Below are 18,280 nucleotides of genomic sequence, written 5' to 3'. Positions count from 1 at the left end.
ACTTGATGAAATTGGTAGTGTGATTTTATTTTTATGTGCAGGATTCTGAGTAAATATCAAGTTTAGATGTAAGGGTTCTTGATGTTTAGCTCAGGCATATTAAACCACAGTAAGTCCACCTGAGAAGCAAGGTTATTTGACCCCTGTTTTATTAGAAATTGATCATTGTAGAAATTTTTGTTCTCTACCAGTGCTTCACAGACTGGGTTTGGATCTGTAAGGGAGTTTTGAAATCCATTTAATGCATCTGACTAGCATCAAAACAAATGAAAATAGACCAGAGTAGAAAAAAAATACAATTATGTATAACATATTATAAGGTTAAGTATTTAGTGACGCTTCTGCTCAGTTGTGTGCATTTCTGTATGTATGTGTGCACGTATACATGCATAAACATTGTATTGGATTGCAATGTGAAAATATTTCTTAATGTGCGATGTGATTTTAAAAAGCTCGAAAGCCATATTTCTACAGCTCTCTGCTTTTGAGGTTACCTGAATTTCTAATATTTCTGTGTTGTTCCCCCCCCCCCCCCCCCATGGGGTGGGATGGATGAAGGGGCTGAGCTACGGTAGAACAGTAGAGAAGCAAACCTGTGAATCTTTAGGGTTTAAACAATAAAGCTGAGATAGGATTTTACTGATTCAATATTTTGGTGTTGGTAAGGGCAAATTTGCTTTGTGAAGCTTTTAAAAGCTATTATATAACCAGAGGAAAATCCATATACTACACATTTATAGTTGCATTTATTGGTCATGTCTAGTTGAGAGAGTGTTACAAATGACATTAAATATTAAGCTATCTGACAGAATTGCCTTACTGATTCAAGACTGAAAAGATCTATTTTAAATAACAGCAGCTGTCATGGCATTTCTTAGAGCAACTATTGAGTATTTCCTGTTGAGTGTATGCCAAAATGTAAGACCAAAAAAATGAAATGGTATGCTTTGGGACATTTGTGGGGAGGTCCATCTGTAGGTTTTGGTTTGTTTTTTAAAGTGAAATAACTTTTAAGAAAGGTCACATAAACAGTAGGTGGTCTTTCAAGAAATGGAATTGTAGATACTAACTTAATGGCTTCTTTTTTTCCTTTCATTTCTTTCAAAGGTTTGGGCCCCATGGGATCCCTGTGACAGTATTTCCCAAAAGGGAATATAAGGATAAACCCGAAGCCATGCAGCTCCAAAGTAATACATTCCAAGAAGGGACAGAAGTCAAGCGTGAAGTGAATGGTGCTGTTCTCAACGATCCTTCTCCTGTCCCACCTCCTGAGCTCAGCTTGGCCGAAAGCCTGTGGACTTCCAAACCACCACCTCTCTTCCATGAAGGAGCACCTTATCCTCCCCCTTTGTTTATCAGGGACACATATAACCAATCAATACCTCAGCCGCCTCCCCGGAAAATTAAGCGACCCAAACGAAAAATGTACAGGGAAGAACCTACTTCAATAATGAATGCTATTAAACTCCGACCCAGGCAAGTTTTGTGTGACAAGTGTAAAAACAGTGTTGTTGCTGAAAAGAAAGAAATTAGAAAAGGTGGTAGTGCAAGTGACTCTTCTAAATATGAAGATAAAAAACGGAGAAATGAAAGTGTAACTACTGTGAACAAAAAACTGAAAACTGACCATAAGGTGGATGGGAGAAACCAAAATGAAAGCCAGAAAAGAAATGCTGTGGTTAAGGTTTCAAATATTACTCACAGCAGAGGCAGAGTAGTCAAAGTTTCTGCTCAGGCAAATACATCAAAAGCTCAGTTAAATACTAAAAAAGTGCTCCAGAATAAAAACATGGATCATGCAAAAGCTCGGGAAGTGCTGAAAATTGCCAAAGAAAAGGCACAGAAGAAGCAGAGTGAAACCTCTACATCCAGAAGTGCGCATTCAAAGGTCCATTTCACACGTCGATACCAGAACCCTAGCTCAGGCTCTCTTCCACCCCGGGTTCGTTTAAAGCCCCAGAGATACAGGAATGAAGAAAATGACTCTTCTCTGAAGACCGGGCTGGAGAAAATGCGAAGCAGCAAGATGGCACCCAAGCCCCAGTCCCGTTGCACCTCTACCCGCTCAGCAGGTGAGGCCCCTTCAGAAAGTCAGAGTCCCTCCAAAGGCCCTGAAGAGGCCAGCAGTGGGGTTCAGGACACAACTGAAGTGCTTGTGCCTGGTGAGCAGGAGGAACCGCAGACCCTGGGCAGAAAGGGCAGCAAAAGCAGTATCTCTGTTTACATGACCCTAAATCAAAAGAAATCTGACTCTTCCAGTGCTTCAGTGTGTAGCATTGATAGCACAGATGATTTGAAATCCTCCAACTCTGAGTGTAGTTCTTCTGAAAGTTTTGATTTTCCTCCAGGCTGTATGCATGCACCTTCCACCTCCACTTCCTCCTCTTCAAAGGAAGAGAAAAAGCTCAGTAATTCCTTGAAAATGAAAGTCTTTTCCAAAAACGTCTCTAAGTGCGTCACACCAGATGGCAGGACCATATGTGTAGGGGACATTGTCTGGGCCAAGATATATGGCTTCCCCTGGTGGCCAGCCCGTATTCTTACCATAACTGTGAGCCGGAAAGATAGCGGTCTTTTAGTCCGACAGGAGGCCCGTATTTCATGGTTTGGGTCTCCAACAACATCTTTTCTGGCTCTTTCGCAACTCTCCCCCTTTTTAGAAAACTTCCAGTCACGCTTTAATAAGAAGAGAAAGGGCCTGTATCGCAAGGCTATCACAGAGGCAGCTAAGGCTGCCAAGCAGCTGACCCCTGAAGTGCGGGCTCTGCTGACACAGTTTGAAACGTGAACATGGACAGTAAGGTAGGCAAGAACCTTTGGGAGGCGCCCAGGTTTTCTAGTCTAGCGAGGGGGTAACTTCTACAAGACAGTTTGGCCAAACCCGAGAGAGACTGCACTCAGCTGGCTGCTTTTTTATACTTAACCCTATAGCCATTTTTAGACAGAAGCTTAAACTGAACAAGCAATCAAATTTTGTCTTTAGGAAAGGAGATTTTAGCAGTATTTTTCAGTTTTGAAGTCTAAAACCATCCCAAGGCATAGGAGCCATAGCCTGAACTGAAAATGAATTTTTGCAGGGACTGTTAATTGCCATTTGTACCTAGTACTGTGTGTATGTGTATATGTATACACACATGTATGTGTATGTGTGTACATAGATGCATACATATATAAAATATCGCCTGTCACTGTGTGACACAGGTTGCATATCTGGGATCTTAAGGGCTGGTGAGCTGGGGGGAACAGTGAGGATATTTAATGACTTCTTGTTTTTTAATTAACCAGTACTTTCTATGTGCATAATGGCACAGGAGTTTGACTTGGATGTCTGACAAACTGCGATGCTTGCTGTTGAGTTGCAGACTGGGGAAGCAGCCCAGTACTGAGGATTAAGACTGTAAAGGCTGGCTAGGTCTGAATCATCGCGCCCTCTCTCTTGTCCAGTGGGGACTTAAAAACTTTCAAACTTCTGGTTTGGGAGTTTAGATAGGTTTGTCTTTGGATATGTAAATAGTTGATTGCTAAATTTGGTCAGATTTCTCCTGACTGACTGGCTGTTCCTAAATTCTTAGGATACGTCCCGATAAATTACACTTTGTGAATTAATTGTCATATATGTAATTGTTGCATTCTGGATGTACCTAGTTTGATAATTTTTAAAAAAAATTTCCATTTAAGGTTATCTGTTTGCAGGTCAGAAAATGAGAAACTGTAATTGTGTAATGCTTTGAAATGTAAAAAAAAAAAACAAGCTGTAAATAAAATCGACTAAATCCAAATTATTTGTGTGTGTTTCTCAAAAAGCTTTGAAAAATTTCAGGATGGTAGAAAATTATTCTTTGTAATAGTATATAGAGAAGATAAAAGAAAAATCACCTATATTTTCCTATTTGCCCTATCAGGGAATATATAATCTGAGCATAGATAAAATTCAAATTGAGGGGTTTTGTAGTTTAGAGGTCTGATAAGCTTCTAGATTTGAGCCTGTCCTCCAGCCAGTTTCTTATAAGTACATGGGTTTTAATTACTTCATATTTAGCTTTACTGTTTCATCGCATGCTTCATTTTTTTTTGGTTTTACATTTGGGTAATTACAAAGACTCTGCTTGATCTCTTCTGCCTCAGGTATCATTGCTTTTGGGGCTTGTAACTTAGCTAACTATTTTCTACGTGGTCCATCTGTCCCTAAGATTTGATCTATTTTCCACTTTTAGCTTTTGTATTCTTAGTGAAAAATCTGATGGCCTTTGGAGGCACGTTTCTCCCAATATTTATAAGTTGCTTTCATATTGTATGCATCCAACTTAACCTTTAAGTATGATATAATGTCACTTTGACACTTTTGGAAACTTGGAACTTTTAAAGAGAGCAACTTTTTGTGGATTCCTAAGTAATCAGTTTGAAATACTGTAGTTCCTATGGAATTATGAAAGGATTTTAAAGGAGACTGAGATCAATAGTCTGTCAGCTTCCTTAAGGTAAGGTACTGATTTCTACAAGTAGAATTTCTTCTGGGGAACTCAGTCAATGCTTTTTGATTATAATAAACACACAATTTAAAAAAAGATGTTTCACTTGAATAGAACATATTCTTTCCTGCAAACAGAAATAACTAGTATTTTTTAAATTCTTTGATTATAATAGGCTGAAGTTCAGTGTGATTGAGGGGTTTTAAGGAAGTATCTTAAAGGTTTTCAGAGTATTTGTTTCAGATTAGTGAATTTATTCATTCAGTTATTTTTTGAAAGTTTCAAATCTAAGGTTTAGGAAGTTTTAAACTAGGCAAAGTCACCTAAGTTATGTCATTCCAACGTCTCGTGAAATGATCCAGGTGAGTTTTATCCTAACATGTTTTTGACAGTGGATATTGCTAATGTAGTCAAGTGCTCAGGCAAATGTGCTCTTGTGGGATAAACTAAATTTGTTTCAGAAGCCATGGGGAAAAGAAAAACTCATGATTGTTGAATATAAAAGTCAAACTTAATTTGATACAATCCATACCTTTGAGGAAAAAGTTGAAGCATAATCACAATTGTGCATGATCTCTAATCATGCCAAGTAAGCCCTCAGTTTTAAACCAGCAGTCTGGTATATTTCATCTGAATTTTCAATAAGGAAACTAGTTTGAAAAATTCTGTAATCTTTAAGATGTACTGTATGTTCTAAACACTGCATACCAATAGCTGCATACTAAACTGTTTTATTCAAAGAGAATTTTTTTAAGCAGCTAAGATATATTTATCCAGGGTCCACTGCAGATGGAGATAGAATTGGGTAATTGTAGTCATTTTTAAGTTTCTTTTTAATGACAAAAAAGAAGACACTTATCTCTTTGTCTTGTGCTTCGTCGCTCAGTCGTGTCTGACTCTTTGTGAACCCATGGACTGTAGCCTGCCAGGCTCCTCTGTTAGTGGGATTTCCCAGTCAAGAATACTGGAGTGGGTTGCCATGCCCTCCTTCAGGGGATCTTTCCAATCCAGGGATCAAACCCAGGTGTCCTGTGTTGCAGGTGGTTTCTTTACTGTCTGAACCACCAGGGGAGCAATCTTACTATGGAGACAACCAAGTGGGTATTTTTCCCCTGTGCAGAGAAGAATACTAGGCTTAGAATACTAAGCCAAGTCTCTAGTGGTCCAAGAAGACTGGTTAGAACAAGATTAGCAAAGGTGAAAAACTAGGCAAAGTAAAAGCTGTGAAGGCCAAAGATGTCTATTTCTAGAAATCTTCAGAAATGTAAAGCATCAGAGTGTGTTTTAGTTTTCTAGAATTTATAGATCAGAAAGGGTCTGGTTTAAATTTGGAAGGAGCTCTTTCTAGATGTGGAACCAGAGATCTGTTACTAGTGAAACAGAGAAAGTAGAATTCACTCGTCTGAAGCCCATTTGCGGGACTTGACACTGTCCCTACTTGGATATTATGAGTAAAGTTTATAGTGATGAGTAGAAAAGACAGGTGGAATATATAGATATGAGGGTGGACTGCAGGCAAAGGAATAATGAACTTAAAATCAACTAAATGAATATATACATTAAGTCTGAATATCTAATGTGAAAATAGTTGCACCCCTATTTGAGCCGGTGGTACTTACTAGTGGTTATGCACATTCCTTTATATACATGTACATCTTTTTTATATAGAGTAACTGAGTTGGGAACTGGAATACCTTAAGGAACCAATAATTTGGATCTAAAATTAGATTTTCCCTTTTAAGTTGTTAATTTCTCTACACTCTGTGCTGCACTGGTTCACATTTGTTACTACTCATAGCAGAGAAGAGGCTGGCAAATGTCTAGAAAAGTTGGTAATATGTAAAGTCAGGACAGTGTTCTGATTTGTATCCAGTGGTGGTCTCCAGTAGGGGATTTGCCAGAGAATTCTGAAGACCCTATTTGTAAGTTGGGACAAATTTACTTTTTTCTTTGGGACTATACTAGTATGGTTGATGTTAAAATGCCCGATAGAGGGAATTCAGAAATAGAACAGGAGGCTGGTGCCATGCCAGTTGTCAGGAGAAATAAAACAGCTAAGCTGTCTCAATTACTTTCACCTTGTTCTGACTTAGTTACTAGGCTCTTCAGACTCTATTTGCTTGTGTGTGTTTTACTGTGTACCTCATTTCAACAAAGAGTGAACAGAAATGTTAAAAGATGAAAGCTTTAGCAGTTACAGTCCTAGGGATATAGATGATGTATGTATTTTTAGTTTTCCAGGATGTCTTGGTGTTTTTACAATGGAGAGTTGACGCTGAGATGAGAAGAGAAACAGCTCAGCTTTTTTGTTTACCTACTCAAGTAAGAGACTTAACCTTTGTAGACTCAAACAGGGCCTTTTTCCTGTTTACTTTTTTTGTGACTGTAGGTGGAACTCATTTCTTCTCTTATATTAACAGAGCATTATTTTTTTGGTATTTAAAAACTCATTAAATATACCTAACCCAGTTTACCCTTTTAACCAGTTCTGTGGCATTGAGTGCATCCACACTGTTGAGTAGTCATCACTACCATCCCTCTGTAATTTGGTTTTGGGTAGCAGCCGTCTAGGTTTGGATGGCATTGTTCTGGCAGCCTGGTTTCCAGCATTCCTTCCTCACCAACCTACAGTCCTGCCCTGTGCTACTGGTGCCCACTTTTAAGAACTATAACTACCTCTTGGTAAAATTTTTAAGTTATTTTATTTACCAGAGTAGGTTTTGGGTTAAAACTGTCACTTTCTAATGACAAACAGTTTTGTGAATATGAAAATCATTTAAATGATTTTAGTACTGGAATTAATTAGTTTCCAAAACTTTGTTTACATGTCATCACACTCTTTACCGTATTTTCATAATATGGGTACTGTTTTTACACTTTTTATGTCAGTACTACTAATGAAAAAAACAGATATTCTTTGACATATGTAGATAATTCTGTTTGGAATTCTAAGATCATCTTGTTTACCACACTCTGGTAGGAAATACTGAATTTTTATACCCTGTCTTAAAATTCATCTTGGATAGAGTCAGGTTTTAATGCATCTAATTAATCTCTGAAAAAACTGATTGCCAAACTTGAATTTTTTTCTTATACGATCCTGTGTCATGCTAGCATAAAGACTGGTTGTGGGGATGTGTAAAGGAAATGAAACCAGGATTTATCAAGAGTGAATTTCAGTCAAATTATCACTGTTCACTGAATAAATTAGATGGCTGTAGTATATGTAGTCTAACTTGTGGGCCTTTTGTTTTAGACATTTTGGTTTGTGAAACAATTTCATAAAACTTTGATGTTGAAAACTGGCCAGTTCTAAAATTACTTATCTTTAAGCTTAACATAAATATTCTTGTAAGTTTTTGATATTTGTAAGATCTCATTAAAAAATAAGTTGAAAACACAGTCATTATTTAAGTATGGAGTTTTCCTTATAAGAATGTGACAGTTAACTTCCTTTTATTGACTTAGAAATCTTAGAGTGCTTTTATTGCCAGAACCGTAATTAAACCTCCTTATGATTTTTTTCTACCCAGTGCAGCTATCTAGAAGTAAAACTAGGTACCCCTAGTTACATAGACAAAGTGTTATGGCTGTATTATAATTTTTTTCATGTAAACTAAAAAAGCTTGTAATTATAATGCACATCAAGTTTTAGCAAGGGCTTTTTGTTGTTTAAATATTTAAGATAATTTTGTAATCCTCAGTATCCCTCACTTAGTTTTCTGCAGCACAAAGATTCGCTTAAAAGCTACCGAAAAAGTTGATAAATGTGCTGCCTAAGTGAGCACAAAAGCTACTGAAAAATCTTGGAAGGAGTACATCCCCTTCCTACGCCCGCCCCGTTTCCCCAGGTACTTTCCCATTATACTTTACAATAGGGTTCCCCCCCACCCCCGCCCCCGCTTGCCTGGGGAGACTTCATTTTTTTTTTTTTGAAGAAATGTGAGAGGATCATCCTGTTGAGTGTAAATGATAGAAATGGATACTTATGAGAATATAACTTGACAGATGCAGGTGAGCTGGAGTGTTTGTTAACATTTTTGCACTAATAGTGCTTGGTATCAGTCTTTTAATTGAGCAAATGATCGTTCTTTTTCACTTTTCAGGCACATGGTGGAAAGTACAGGCTCTTGAGCTAAGACTTCCTAGACAAAGCCTGACTTGGATCTGCCACTTCCAAGCTGTGTGATCCTAGGCAGGTTACTTCAGTGTCATGATCTGTGAAATGGGGAGAAAAATAGTACCTCTTCAAAAGGTAACTGTGAGAATTTAAATGATCAGTGCCATAAACTGCCTGGCCATAAGACTTAACATTAAATACTTGCTGTTATAACTACCACTTTCTGTATGTGGCATAGAAATTTCATTCTGGTAGCCTTGGATAGTATCTTTCTGCAACATACATGCAGTATAAACTTTTTTTAAAAAATGTTAAATTTTCTTGTCTGAAAGTGAAAGTGAAGTCACTGAGTTATGTCCGACTCTGCGACCCCATGGACTATAGCCCACCAGGCTCCTCCATCCATGGAATTTTCCAGGCAAGAGTACTGGAGTGGGTTGCCATTTTCTTATCTGAAAATCCCACTAATCATAGTATGATCAGATACCCAAAAGTGGCATGATCCGAGTAGTCTCAACAGTCACCTGTGAAGAGCAACTAGGTTGGAGGTCACGGAGGTTACAGTGAGGAGAAGTCAGTGAACACTGCAGCTCTTGAATGAGGAAGAGTAACTGTGCTTCAGACATTTGCGTACCAATGACCAGTCACCATCTCAAAGGCCTTCAAAGGCATGAGCAGTGTCTGAACTGGCGGGGCGCAGTGGGGCAGAGGTCCTCTTAGGAAGACTTTCCAAAGGCATTAGAACCACAGACGTATACTTGTCAGCTTTTAAGTAGCATAAATTAGCGTTTTTTGGTTTTCTTGTTTTCTTGGAACCTCAGTGTTTATTATTTTAAAATTTTGCCAATTGGTAAAAAAGTGGACATTAACTTGAACATTCCTTCTTAGTGCCACTGGTAAGATTGAGTAGGAGATTGTTTCCCATTTCTAGCAGGGAAATACCTCACATTCCAAGGCCTTGATCTGTGTGTGCTGTGGTTGTATTTTCCAGAGGGTAGTCATTTCTATCCGCAGCTCATTTTTGAGGTGCTGTTGTTTACCAACCTGTGATTTCCCCTCACCATTTAGTTTTTAGCAGGGAGTTCAGCTGGGAGTGGCACATCTTGGTGGGAGTCTTGGAATGCTGGGAAGAACTATGCAGTTTGTCTAAAACCCTAAAAAAGAACCAGTTAGAAAAACAGCATTGAGGCTGAAAAACCAGAATGTCTATTGTAAAATGTTTTTCCTGGTGGTTCATGTTGCATCATGCTACACTGCATTAAGAGAGGCGGCAGGATGTATATAATTTTAGTTCTTTAGTTATTAATTCTGGGCTTTGCTCTAAGAGCGTGACCTCCTCTTCTTCATTTGTTCATGTTCCCCTTAAAAAGGAAAATTCTTACCCTCTTCTGGTTTGCCCCTTTATGCCTTTGCTTGCATCCCAGGGAATAGTTGCGATTGTGGCATATAAGCTTTTCCCTTAAAAAGGACAAAAATAAGTAATTTCCAATGAAATCCTGCCTTTCATGAAGTTCTCCTTCTATTTACTATCTCACCGTCAGGTTTTCCTGGTTCTTCCTAATGGATCCTGTGTGGTCAATTCTAAAGAAAAACCTTGAGACCCTAAAAGCGTTGAGGGGAAACTCAGCCTTAGCACAGAAGACTCACAGGCCAGGCTCTGTAGACTGGGGCCTTGCATGTTAATATTTTACACAGCCTTTCTGGCACTGGTGGGATTAACGCATAGGGTAAGGATGCAGCTTTTTTGACCCTCTTCTTGCCTAGAAGTGAAAAGGAGATTCTTTAGAATGATTGTTGAAACCTAAGTTTTACCCATGGAGGGAGAGGTTCAAAAGATAATTCTTTGTGTATTCATATTTCTACTTGTGTGATTGCTGTTGGGTTATAGCTAATAGTGTATTTGTTTTCCCATAAACAAAAGGGTAAATAACCTCATTATTGAACCTCATTTACTAAGAAATCTGTTCTCGAGTTAAAATTCAGTAAGCATGTTTATAGATAAGCTGTGTAAAGTTTCTTTTACAGTATCAGAAAAGCCTTTTTTAAGGTTGTGATTAGCTACTATTTCTGATTTAGAACTTAAAATATAGGGACTGAACATTATCTAAATCAGTGATCCCAGAGTTGCCTACACTGATATGATACATGAGTGTTTCTTACTTATACTGTACTTAAAGTAGAGAAAAAAGGAAACAAGCAAATAGGTTAATAAAAGAGAAGGCTTAACAGTAACCCTTTGCTCAGTGTTTGGTCTGTCTTCTGATAGCCTCAGAGAAAGCTTACCTCGTCAAACCTATTTCAAGCAGGTTTGACGTCACAGTTAAGTTCAGCTGTTGAATGGTACACCGAGGTGCCACTGGCGTTATAGAGAAAGGGATTCAGGCAGTTTTGGCGAGTCTTCAAAGCAGTCTCTGAGCTTGTTAATGATATGATACAGGTAGGGATGACAGCTTTGGCCTTTGTTGAATACTGAGACAATCAGGACTGTTTCACCACTAGGCTAGTACAAAATTGTCAGGAGAATTTGGCAGGCAACATTTTCATGAGCCTTAAGGCATTTTGTGGCTCAACTGACTTGGGCTGGAGAGTGCCCTCTCCTGGCCAAGACTTGTGTGTACACACCTCAAGTCTACCAGCGCTTCCCATTGTGTGAAGCCAGCAAGCTATCTAGAATAAATTCATTAAGAAAATTCAACTGAATTTTAGTCTATTTTTTTGGTAACTGGATGAAAAAGAACTCAAATGCTCTATTTTTGTTAACTTGGTTTTTTCTACCATAGGTCTCAACAAATGGCAGCTATTACATCAGACAGTGACGAGTCCTGCTGCTCCCTTAGTGTGACAGACCACTGTGGATTCAGACTGGGAGCATTGAAGTTAACAGTGAGACGGGCAGGTCTGTCTGTGTTAAGCCCTGCCACAAAGTGAAGAGGGCATCATGTCATCACTTACCATTCCCTAAGTAGATTAGGCTAGACATAAAAGAATGCACTGGTTCTTTTTCCTTTGTTCTCATTGACCTTGGTAGCTGGGCGTACCTCAGACTGGTGATAGTTTTTGTGAGTGAAAATGGCTTTCAGTCAGTATTACTTGTTTTGTTAAAAGAAAGGAGAGCCGCCTTCAAAGCACTTCATGGAGAGGAGTTACCTCCTAGGGTGGGGGAGGCTGGGTGGCCAGTTGCAGAATTATGTCAAGTAGCGACTGAGGCTCCACAGAACGTCAATTAGCGGACTTGTCTTTTCTCGGTCTTTTGTGTCTTTTATATTCATTACTTTAACTATTTAGTCATTACTTAATATGTAAGAATATATATCTGTATATGAACATACTTAGTGAATTAAAGCAACCTCAAAACCATTGTCATTTACATAAGGCAAATCAAAATTCAAGATGGTGGCAAAAGATAATGCTGAAGTACAGCTGTAATCTGTTTCTTCACATTTAGTAAAACCTCCTTGAATAATGCACAAAAAGCTTCTTTGGGGCTTTTGTACTGCAGGAAGGGTTTAGGGATTTTTATCGTCATGCTGCTTTTGAATTTAGGATTTTTTTTTTTTTTTTTGCTTCTTTGAATTAATGCTACTTAACTCTGCTGTTTGAAGCTAGTGAAGAACTTTAATTGGGCTGTATCATTGTGTATGAGCTGAAATTTGCAAACCAGGTCAGAATGGCACATTTTGGATCTGAGATTGTGGCTGGGATATCTTGGACTCTATATATTATATAGGAGTCTGAGGTACTGGTGACCCCTTGAGAGAATAGCAATTTCAGTTTTCTTCATCTCCCATAGGAGGAGTAGTAAGCTTCCATTCTTGGCTTTCCTGCCAACTGGAATAGGCCTAAGGTTGAAGCCAAATATTGGGAAAGTCATAAACAGAAATAGAATTGTATATAGAATTGGCTCTGTACCTTTTTTTCTCTTTCAGTTTATAAAATGGGGATATTTACTTCCAAATTTCCATGACTCTAAATTTATTAGTATTATCATATTAGTGTAATAGTCTTAGAAAATAAGAACTTTTCTTAGCTCAATGTCAGATTTTAAAATCATGTTAATGATTCCATTGCTTTAGTAAGCATGGACTACTGTTATTTTGATGTGTGCAATATTTATGGCTAGAAGTAACTTTCTATTGCTTGAGGAGAAATGTGATAGAATGCCCTGTGAAATTTATAAGCCTTGATCCAGTAAGTGAATGAAGCATGGCAGCACTGGGAAGTTTACATAAGATCAAGAATGCTATCAAAAAATGAGAACTACACCTACTCTGCAATGTTTGGAAGTAAGATACTGGGAAGGATGGGGGATGGTTTTCCCTTTTCACTTTGTCTATTATTATTCCACTGAAGATACCATATCTTTGGTTTAAAAATACATTTGACAAAAATCATCATTCTTTCCATAGATCACCTCTTTTGGAACTCAAACCCTTACTGGTACTTAGGCCTCCAGGTTGGAAAGGCAACTGTAGAGGGTTTCAATGGGATTGTACCACTTCTTGAGATCAAAGCGAGGTTGTAATGTTGGGCCTTCTGGTCATGCTCCTTAGTAGTGATTTTGATAAGCCTCGTCCTATATAAATATTCTGTTCAGAGTTGGGCTTTCTGTTGGAGGTACAGTGCAGAGTGGCTCTGCTGATAACCAGGTCTGCTGGTGTAACAAGGACACTATGGTCGATGGAACCAGTTGTCTTCTAGCTGCAAAACAGTACTGCTGATGCCTTTGGATGTGCTGTGTGTCTATCCTGGGGAGGCATCCTCCACCCCTCTCTCTGTTTCACTCTTACATGTGTGTAGACAGTGTCATCGGCAGCAGTTTTTACCTGGTTTTGTATATAAATTTGCTTCTTAATCCTGTAGGTAGTCTGTGCTAGAGGAAGACTGCTGCTGTTTCATGGTCCACAGGGCAAAGCTGACTTGCAGACTTACATTGTTACTTGTGAAATGGCAGTGTAAAGAACAAAGCTAAAATCCCCCTTTTATTAGGCAAACATTCACAAATAAGTGCTGAAAAATACACTCAAGTACAAACTGACTATGTGAAGGTGACAACCATTTTATTTGTGTTGGAATTTGGCCAGATATACTTTAGAAAGAATAGGAATGCTTCTGCTGGTTTACAGTGGCAGTAAGGTGTTTTCTCAAAAAAATGCACACTGGTCAAATTAAATTGGTTTTAAGTAAAAAATCAGGTGTGATCCCACAATCTATATAGGGCTTGAAAAAACAAGGACATCATTTTTATCATAATTAACTTGTGCTTAACTACGTTTTCTTCCTTTTCTTTACTATATTTCAGCACAAAGACATTAGCAGGCTGCTGGTTTCATGGACCTGTACCACAATGACAGAACACCAGAGCATCAGGACTGAATGAAATTGGAGACTCAGATTTTTAAAGCTGCACTAAGAAGTAAATGTTCAGGCAGTGGTTAAAACCAACAGTCTATAAAGAGGCACTTGCAAATTGTGCTATATTAAACCGAAGAAAAGGTATTAGGGGAATATTTTATTAAAAAAAAAACTATTGCAATAAATTATGCATGAGATGAGGAGGAAAGTGATGTGAAATACACAAAGAACTCTTGAATTCTATGTGTGAAGAATCACTGACAGTACCTTCTTTTGAACGTAAAGTTCTTCTCAGTACAGTTTGGACACGCCTAAAAGGCACGGGATGATGACAGAAATGCTGAATTATTTTTCGTATTAAAACTGATTTTTCCAAGGTTTACTGTTAATCAGCTCAGAAAAGATTATCTAACATCCTACTAAAAGGATGGTAAAGTGTCCCTATACCCCACCAAGAAAATTTGGATCTTTTCTTTAATGAAGCAGGACTATATTATCTTAAATATACATTTGCTTGTTAGAACATATTAAGATGTATTTATTTGCCACCAGTATTTAATATTTTCTGCACATTTTCATAACTACATTCTTACCTTTCAAATTCTGACTCCAAGTGGATAGGCTGTCAATCTTGGAGTGAAAACATACTCTCTAGGAACTAGTTCTTAATCCTGCTGAGCTGGAAAGTCCTTATCCTCCCTGTCCTTACTGATTTTATCAAGTTCACAAAAGGTGGTAATATCTGAATTTTGATATTGACTTCTCTCCACAGAGAGCCCCTCTTTCTAAGTGCAAGAATTCCTCAGAGCTGTCCGATGGGACTTGATCCTGGGGAACAAGCAGCAGGAACCATAAAGACAGTGAAGTTTTCATGCATAAAGTATGAATTCTTATTCACAGAGACCATAATGTTTTATCTATGAAAATTACACATTATAAAAAACCTTTTTCATTTTTAATGAATGGAGAAAACATTGAGAAAACCAGATGAATTTGTTAGTACTACATTTTTAAGGCATTTTATATTTGATGGTGCCGTACTTTTAATAATATACCTGAAGTTTTTTAGTGGCAATACTGATTTATTTTTTAAACCAGAAAGATAATCCATAGTGATTACTTAATACAAAAGGAAAAAAATGCCAAAAATAAAAATACAAAATTCATTTGAAGCAACATAAATGATAACTGAGCATTTGGCTTCAATGCTCAAACTCTGCATAATCTTACTATATGTGTTTGGAATTACTTATTAACCCCACACTCAGGATTAACAAAGTTCTGGGTAAGTTTTAGAACATTTACTATATCAGCTAGGATCTGTTTTACAACTCTAGAAAAGGTAGGCAGTCTTGCTTCTAGCGAGTTTAATGCCAACCCTAATTACGCTGTAACTAAAAGTTTTGATTCCATTCTAAGATTGTCTTTATGGAAAATTTTTTATCATGAAGTCACTGTACATTTGATCAAGTCTGAAAGAGTCAGCTCAGGAACTGCAGCAGCAGGGAGCTCTAAACGCAAGTGGCGCCCTGCTCTGGCCCAGAGCTTAGGCTGGGGTCCCTCTTGTTCTTTCAGATCCATAACCCAGCAGTACCACTTCAGGCTCACTTCAAGAACCTGATAACTCCCAGATCATAGCAGATTTTGCATAATCAAAACTTCTAATTGCAGAGTGATGGAAATGATGAGGAAGTAACATAAAGGCAAAAAGAACTGGGAGAGATCAGGTTTTATCTAAATATTTTTTATGGCAATTCTCAGTGGTGTTTGTTATAAACCAGACTTTCATTTTTTAAAAAATGAAACTTGGTGGTATTTAAAATCTAGACATACCATGTTTGCTTCTTCACCTTCATTGCTTTAGTTGCTTAATATTTAAGCTTTGCTTCATGCTACCTTCATCTGTATTTCAAATCTTCACAAGCCTATTTCATTTTGTAGACTTGAATGACAACAATTGTTTCTCATCTAAACTATGCTGAGACCTAAATGTTAAAGAATGTTGTGTAACATATATTCAATAAAGTCTTGATTTTTTTAAAATTTAGTTATTTAAAAACTATTTGTTTACTACTTAGGAGTTAGGTTTAAAGATTATTTTTAAACTGTTAAGATTCAACCACTTGTTCTCTAGGAAGCTGTTTTTAAGTAGCACTGCTTCCTTAGGAGAACAACCTATAGTTTTAATCACTGGGAGATTTTATGGGATGTCTTTATGACCAAGGATAGAGGAAGGGAAACTAGCTTAATAAGGAACTTGTGCACAAACATTACTGTTTTCTGATAGAAACAAATAATCTACCATTCAGAGCTGGATGTAACTAAACACCTACTGTTGGGTTTATCTTAATTCAAGTAGTTTTACTCTTATGGATAAATGGTTGCTTCTTTAAAAGCCGAGTACCTCCAATCTGAGGTCAAGTATTTGACCAGAAACACTCAGTTGTTAGGAGAAATTAGCCTCTGGACACCTACCAGACAGCTGTGATTTTTTAAGGCTGATCCAGAAACTAAAGTCAGGTAAATTCTGTTTTGTTTTTTCATTTAAGTAAAGCAATCCTTTAGAAGGCTGCCTGTTATTCCAGAGTATATACACAGAGTCTTTAACTGCAAACATTCTCCCATTTCAGTTTACCTAAATGAGTGTAAGAAGGAAGCCACTGGAGTGTCTCCCTGGGAATGCTGGCATGTCACTGCACATAAAAGTAAGCCGTTTTCTTGCTTTTATACGTGACAGCTCATTTCTACTCTTTCAAGTAATGATTCTTCCCTCAGTGCTTTGAAGAGAGTATACTGTAGATGTTTCTTAAGCATACTTTTCTCTGGTGAACAGCACCCTGCCAAATCTTGGCTTATTCACAAAGAAGTTTCATGGCCTTTGCTTTGATATCAAAGGGTGATGACCTTGAGATGAAAAAATACAACTCAGGCATTCTGTGCCAGAGGAAGAAAAGAGCTGGCTAAACCAGTAGCTAGGTCATTGTCCTAAAGAGTTAATACTTCTAGGATTAGCTGTTCATTGCATGTGGAGCACGGTTTTAGAAGCAACCTCACATACAGGAGGCAAAGTGGGTGGGTGATATTAGGATGATGCTTCTATCTGAATAACCTGCTTTACTCAGTAGAGACATGGATTTTAATCTTAGTTCTATCAGTTACCTTATTGACAGAAGAATCACTTAGTGGCCACACTGGCCAAGATGAGGTATGGAAAATAGGTGTCTTACTCAACTAGCTCAAGTTCCTATTCAGTCAAGGCCAAAAGCACAGGTGACATCAGGGAACTCTATAGAATAGTTCACTCAGGCAATACTCTTACTTTTGTGAATTCTGCCTGTGCCTCACGCCTGTGGATACTGAGCAGACCGCCCACACCTGTAATCTAATGGAGGCAAACGGATTCGGCAATGGGCAGTGCCCTGAGGTAAAGAGGAACCTGATGTGTCCCTGCCCTAGGAAAGCATGGCCAGGGGCTTCAGTGAGACACAAAGTGACTTTACAGAACCTGCTTCACAGAGCTGCTTTCAGGCCAGGAGAAAGGGAGCAGCTGGAAAAGCTGCCTCATGGCCTCTGAAGCCCTGAGAATCCAGTCAGTCACACAGCTCTTGGAAATAAGACTTTGTCTCCCAGCTAACTCCCTGAGGTAGCGCTGCAGATAGCATATCTATTCTGGACAGTCAGACTACCCCTACACAACAGTCCTAGGTCCTTGAGACCAAGTACCACTTTCCCATCTCACACTATTCCCTTGCTTCGCAACCCTGGCCGCCTCCCCATCTTTAGTTTGCTTGACGACGTTCGTGCTTGCTGATTTCTGACTTGGAGGGCACTGTATGCCTGGTGTGACGGGGTGGGGTGGCAGATGCGGACCTCCGCTGGCACAGCACTCCACCTGGTTACTAGGAGGTTCCACTGTCTGCAGATCTGGCTCCTCACACCTGGAACTAAAGGCTTCCTGAAGAGCATCTGGGTTGATTCCCTTCACATCTGTCAATCAATGCATGTCTGGAGGAGCCCCAGTGCCTGACTTGGGGTTGCCATCTGGGTAGGCTGTATTTTTTTTTTTTTTAGCAAGGTAGAACTAGCAGCTGGGACCCGATCTGAACCACAGATTATTAGCTGTGGGCCTCCCTGGCAGTGGGGTGACAGGCTATGCCATGCTTTAGCTAAGGCGGGAATGTGAAAGGAAGCTGTAGGGAGTCTAATTCTAGTCTGGCCGATAGAAATTCTGAGTTTATTCCTAGCTTGCAGCCCTCAGAGGGTTGAGAAATTAGAAGAAAATGGAGTATTTTTTTAATCCTAGAATATTTCAAACATCTGTAAAGGCAGACGAGTATAA

The 18,280-nt window shown here is 38.6% G+C and overlaps 1 protein-coding gene across 10 annotated transcripts in view; it reads left to right on the top strand.

The window, feature by feature from the left end:
• The window catches only part of PWWP2A (PWWP domain containing 2A), a 39,483-nt gene that overhangs the window by 15,525 nt on the left and 5,678 nt on the right, over positions 1–18,280 (top strand). For 4 of the 10 annotated variants that reach the window (XM_065919019.1, XM_065919020.1, XM_065919023.1 and 1 more), the window contains one exon: positions 1,108–8,260. In XM_065919019.1, coding sequence (XP_065775091.1) covers positions 1,108–2,788 — 1,681 coding nt within the window. In that variant the 3' untranslated portion in view covers positions 2,789–8,260. Of the gene's footprint in view, positions 1–1,107; positions 8,261–8,575; positions 10,317–11,369; positions 11,486–13,888; positions 16,231–16,571; positions 16,647–18,280 lie in introns of those variants that run through there. The other 6 variants (XM_065919021.1, XM_065919022.1, XR_010660940.1 and 3 more) reach the window with 5 other exon arrangements.

This window comes from Muntiacus reevesi, chromosome 1, assembly GCF_963930625.1.
Source record: "Muntiacus reevesi chromosome 1, mMunRee1.1, whole genome shotgun sequence".
NCBI lineage: Eukaryota > Metazoa > Chordata > Mammalia > Artiodactyla > Cervidae > Muntiacus > Muntiacus reevesi.
This window is presented reverse-complemented; position numbering and strand designations above follow the sequence as displayed.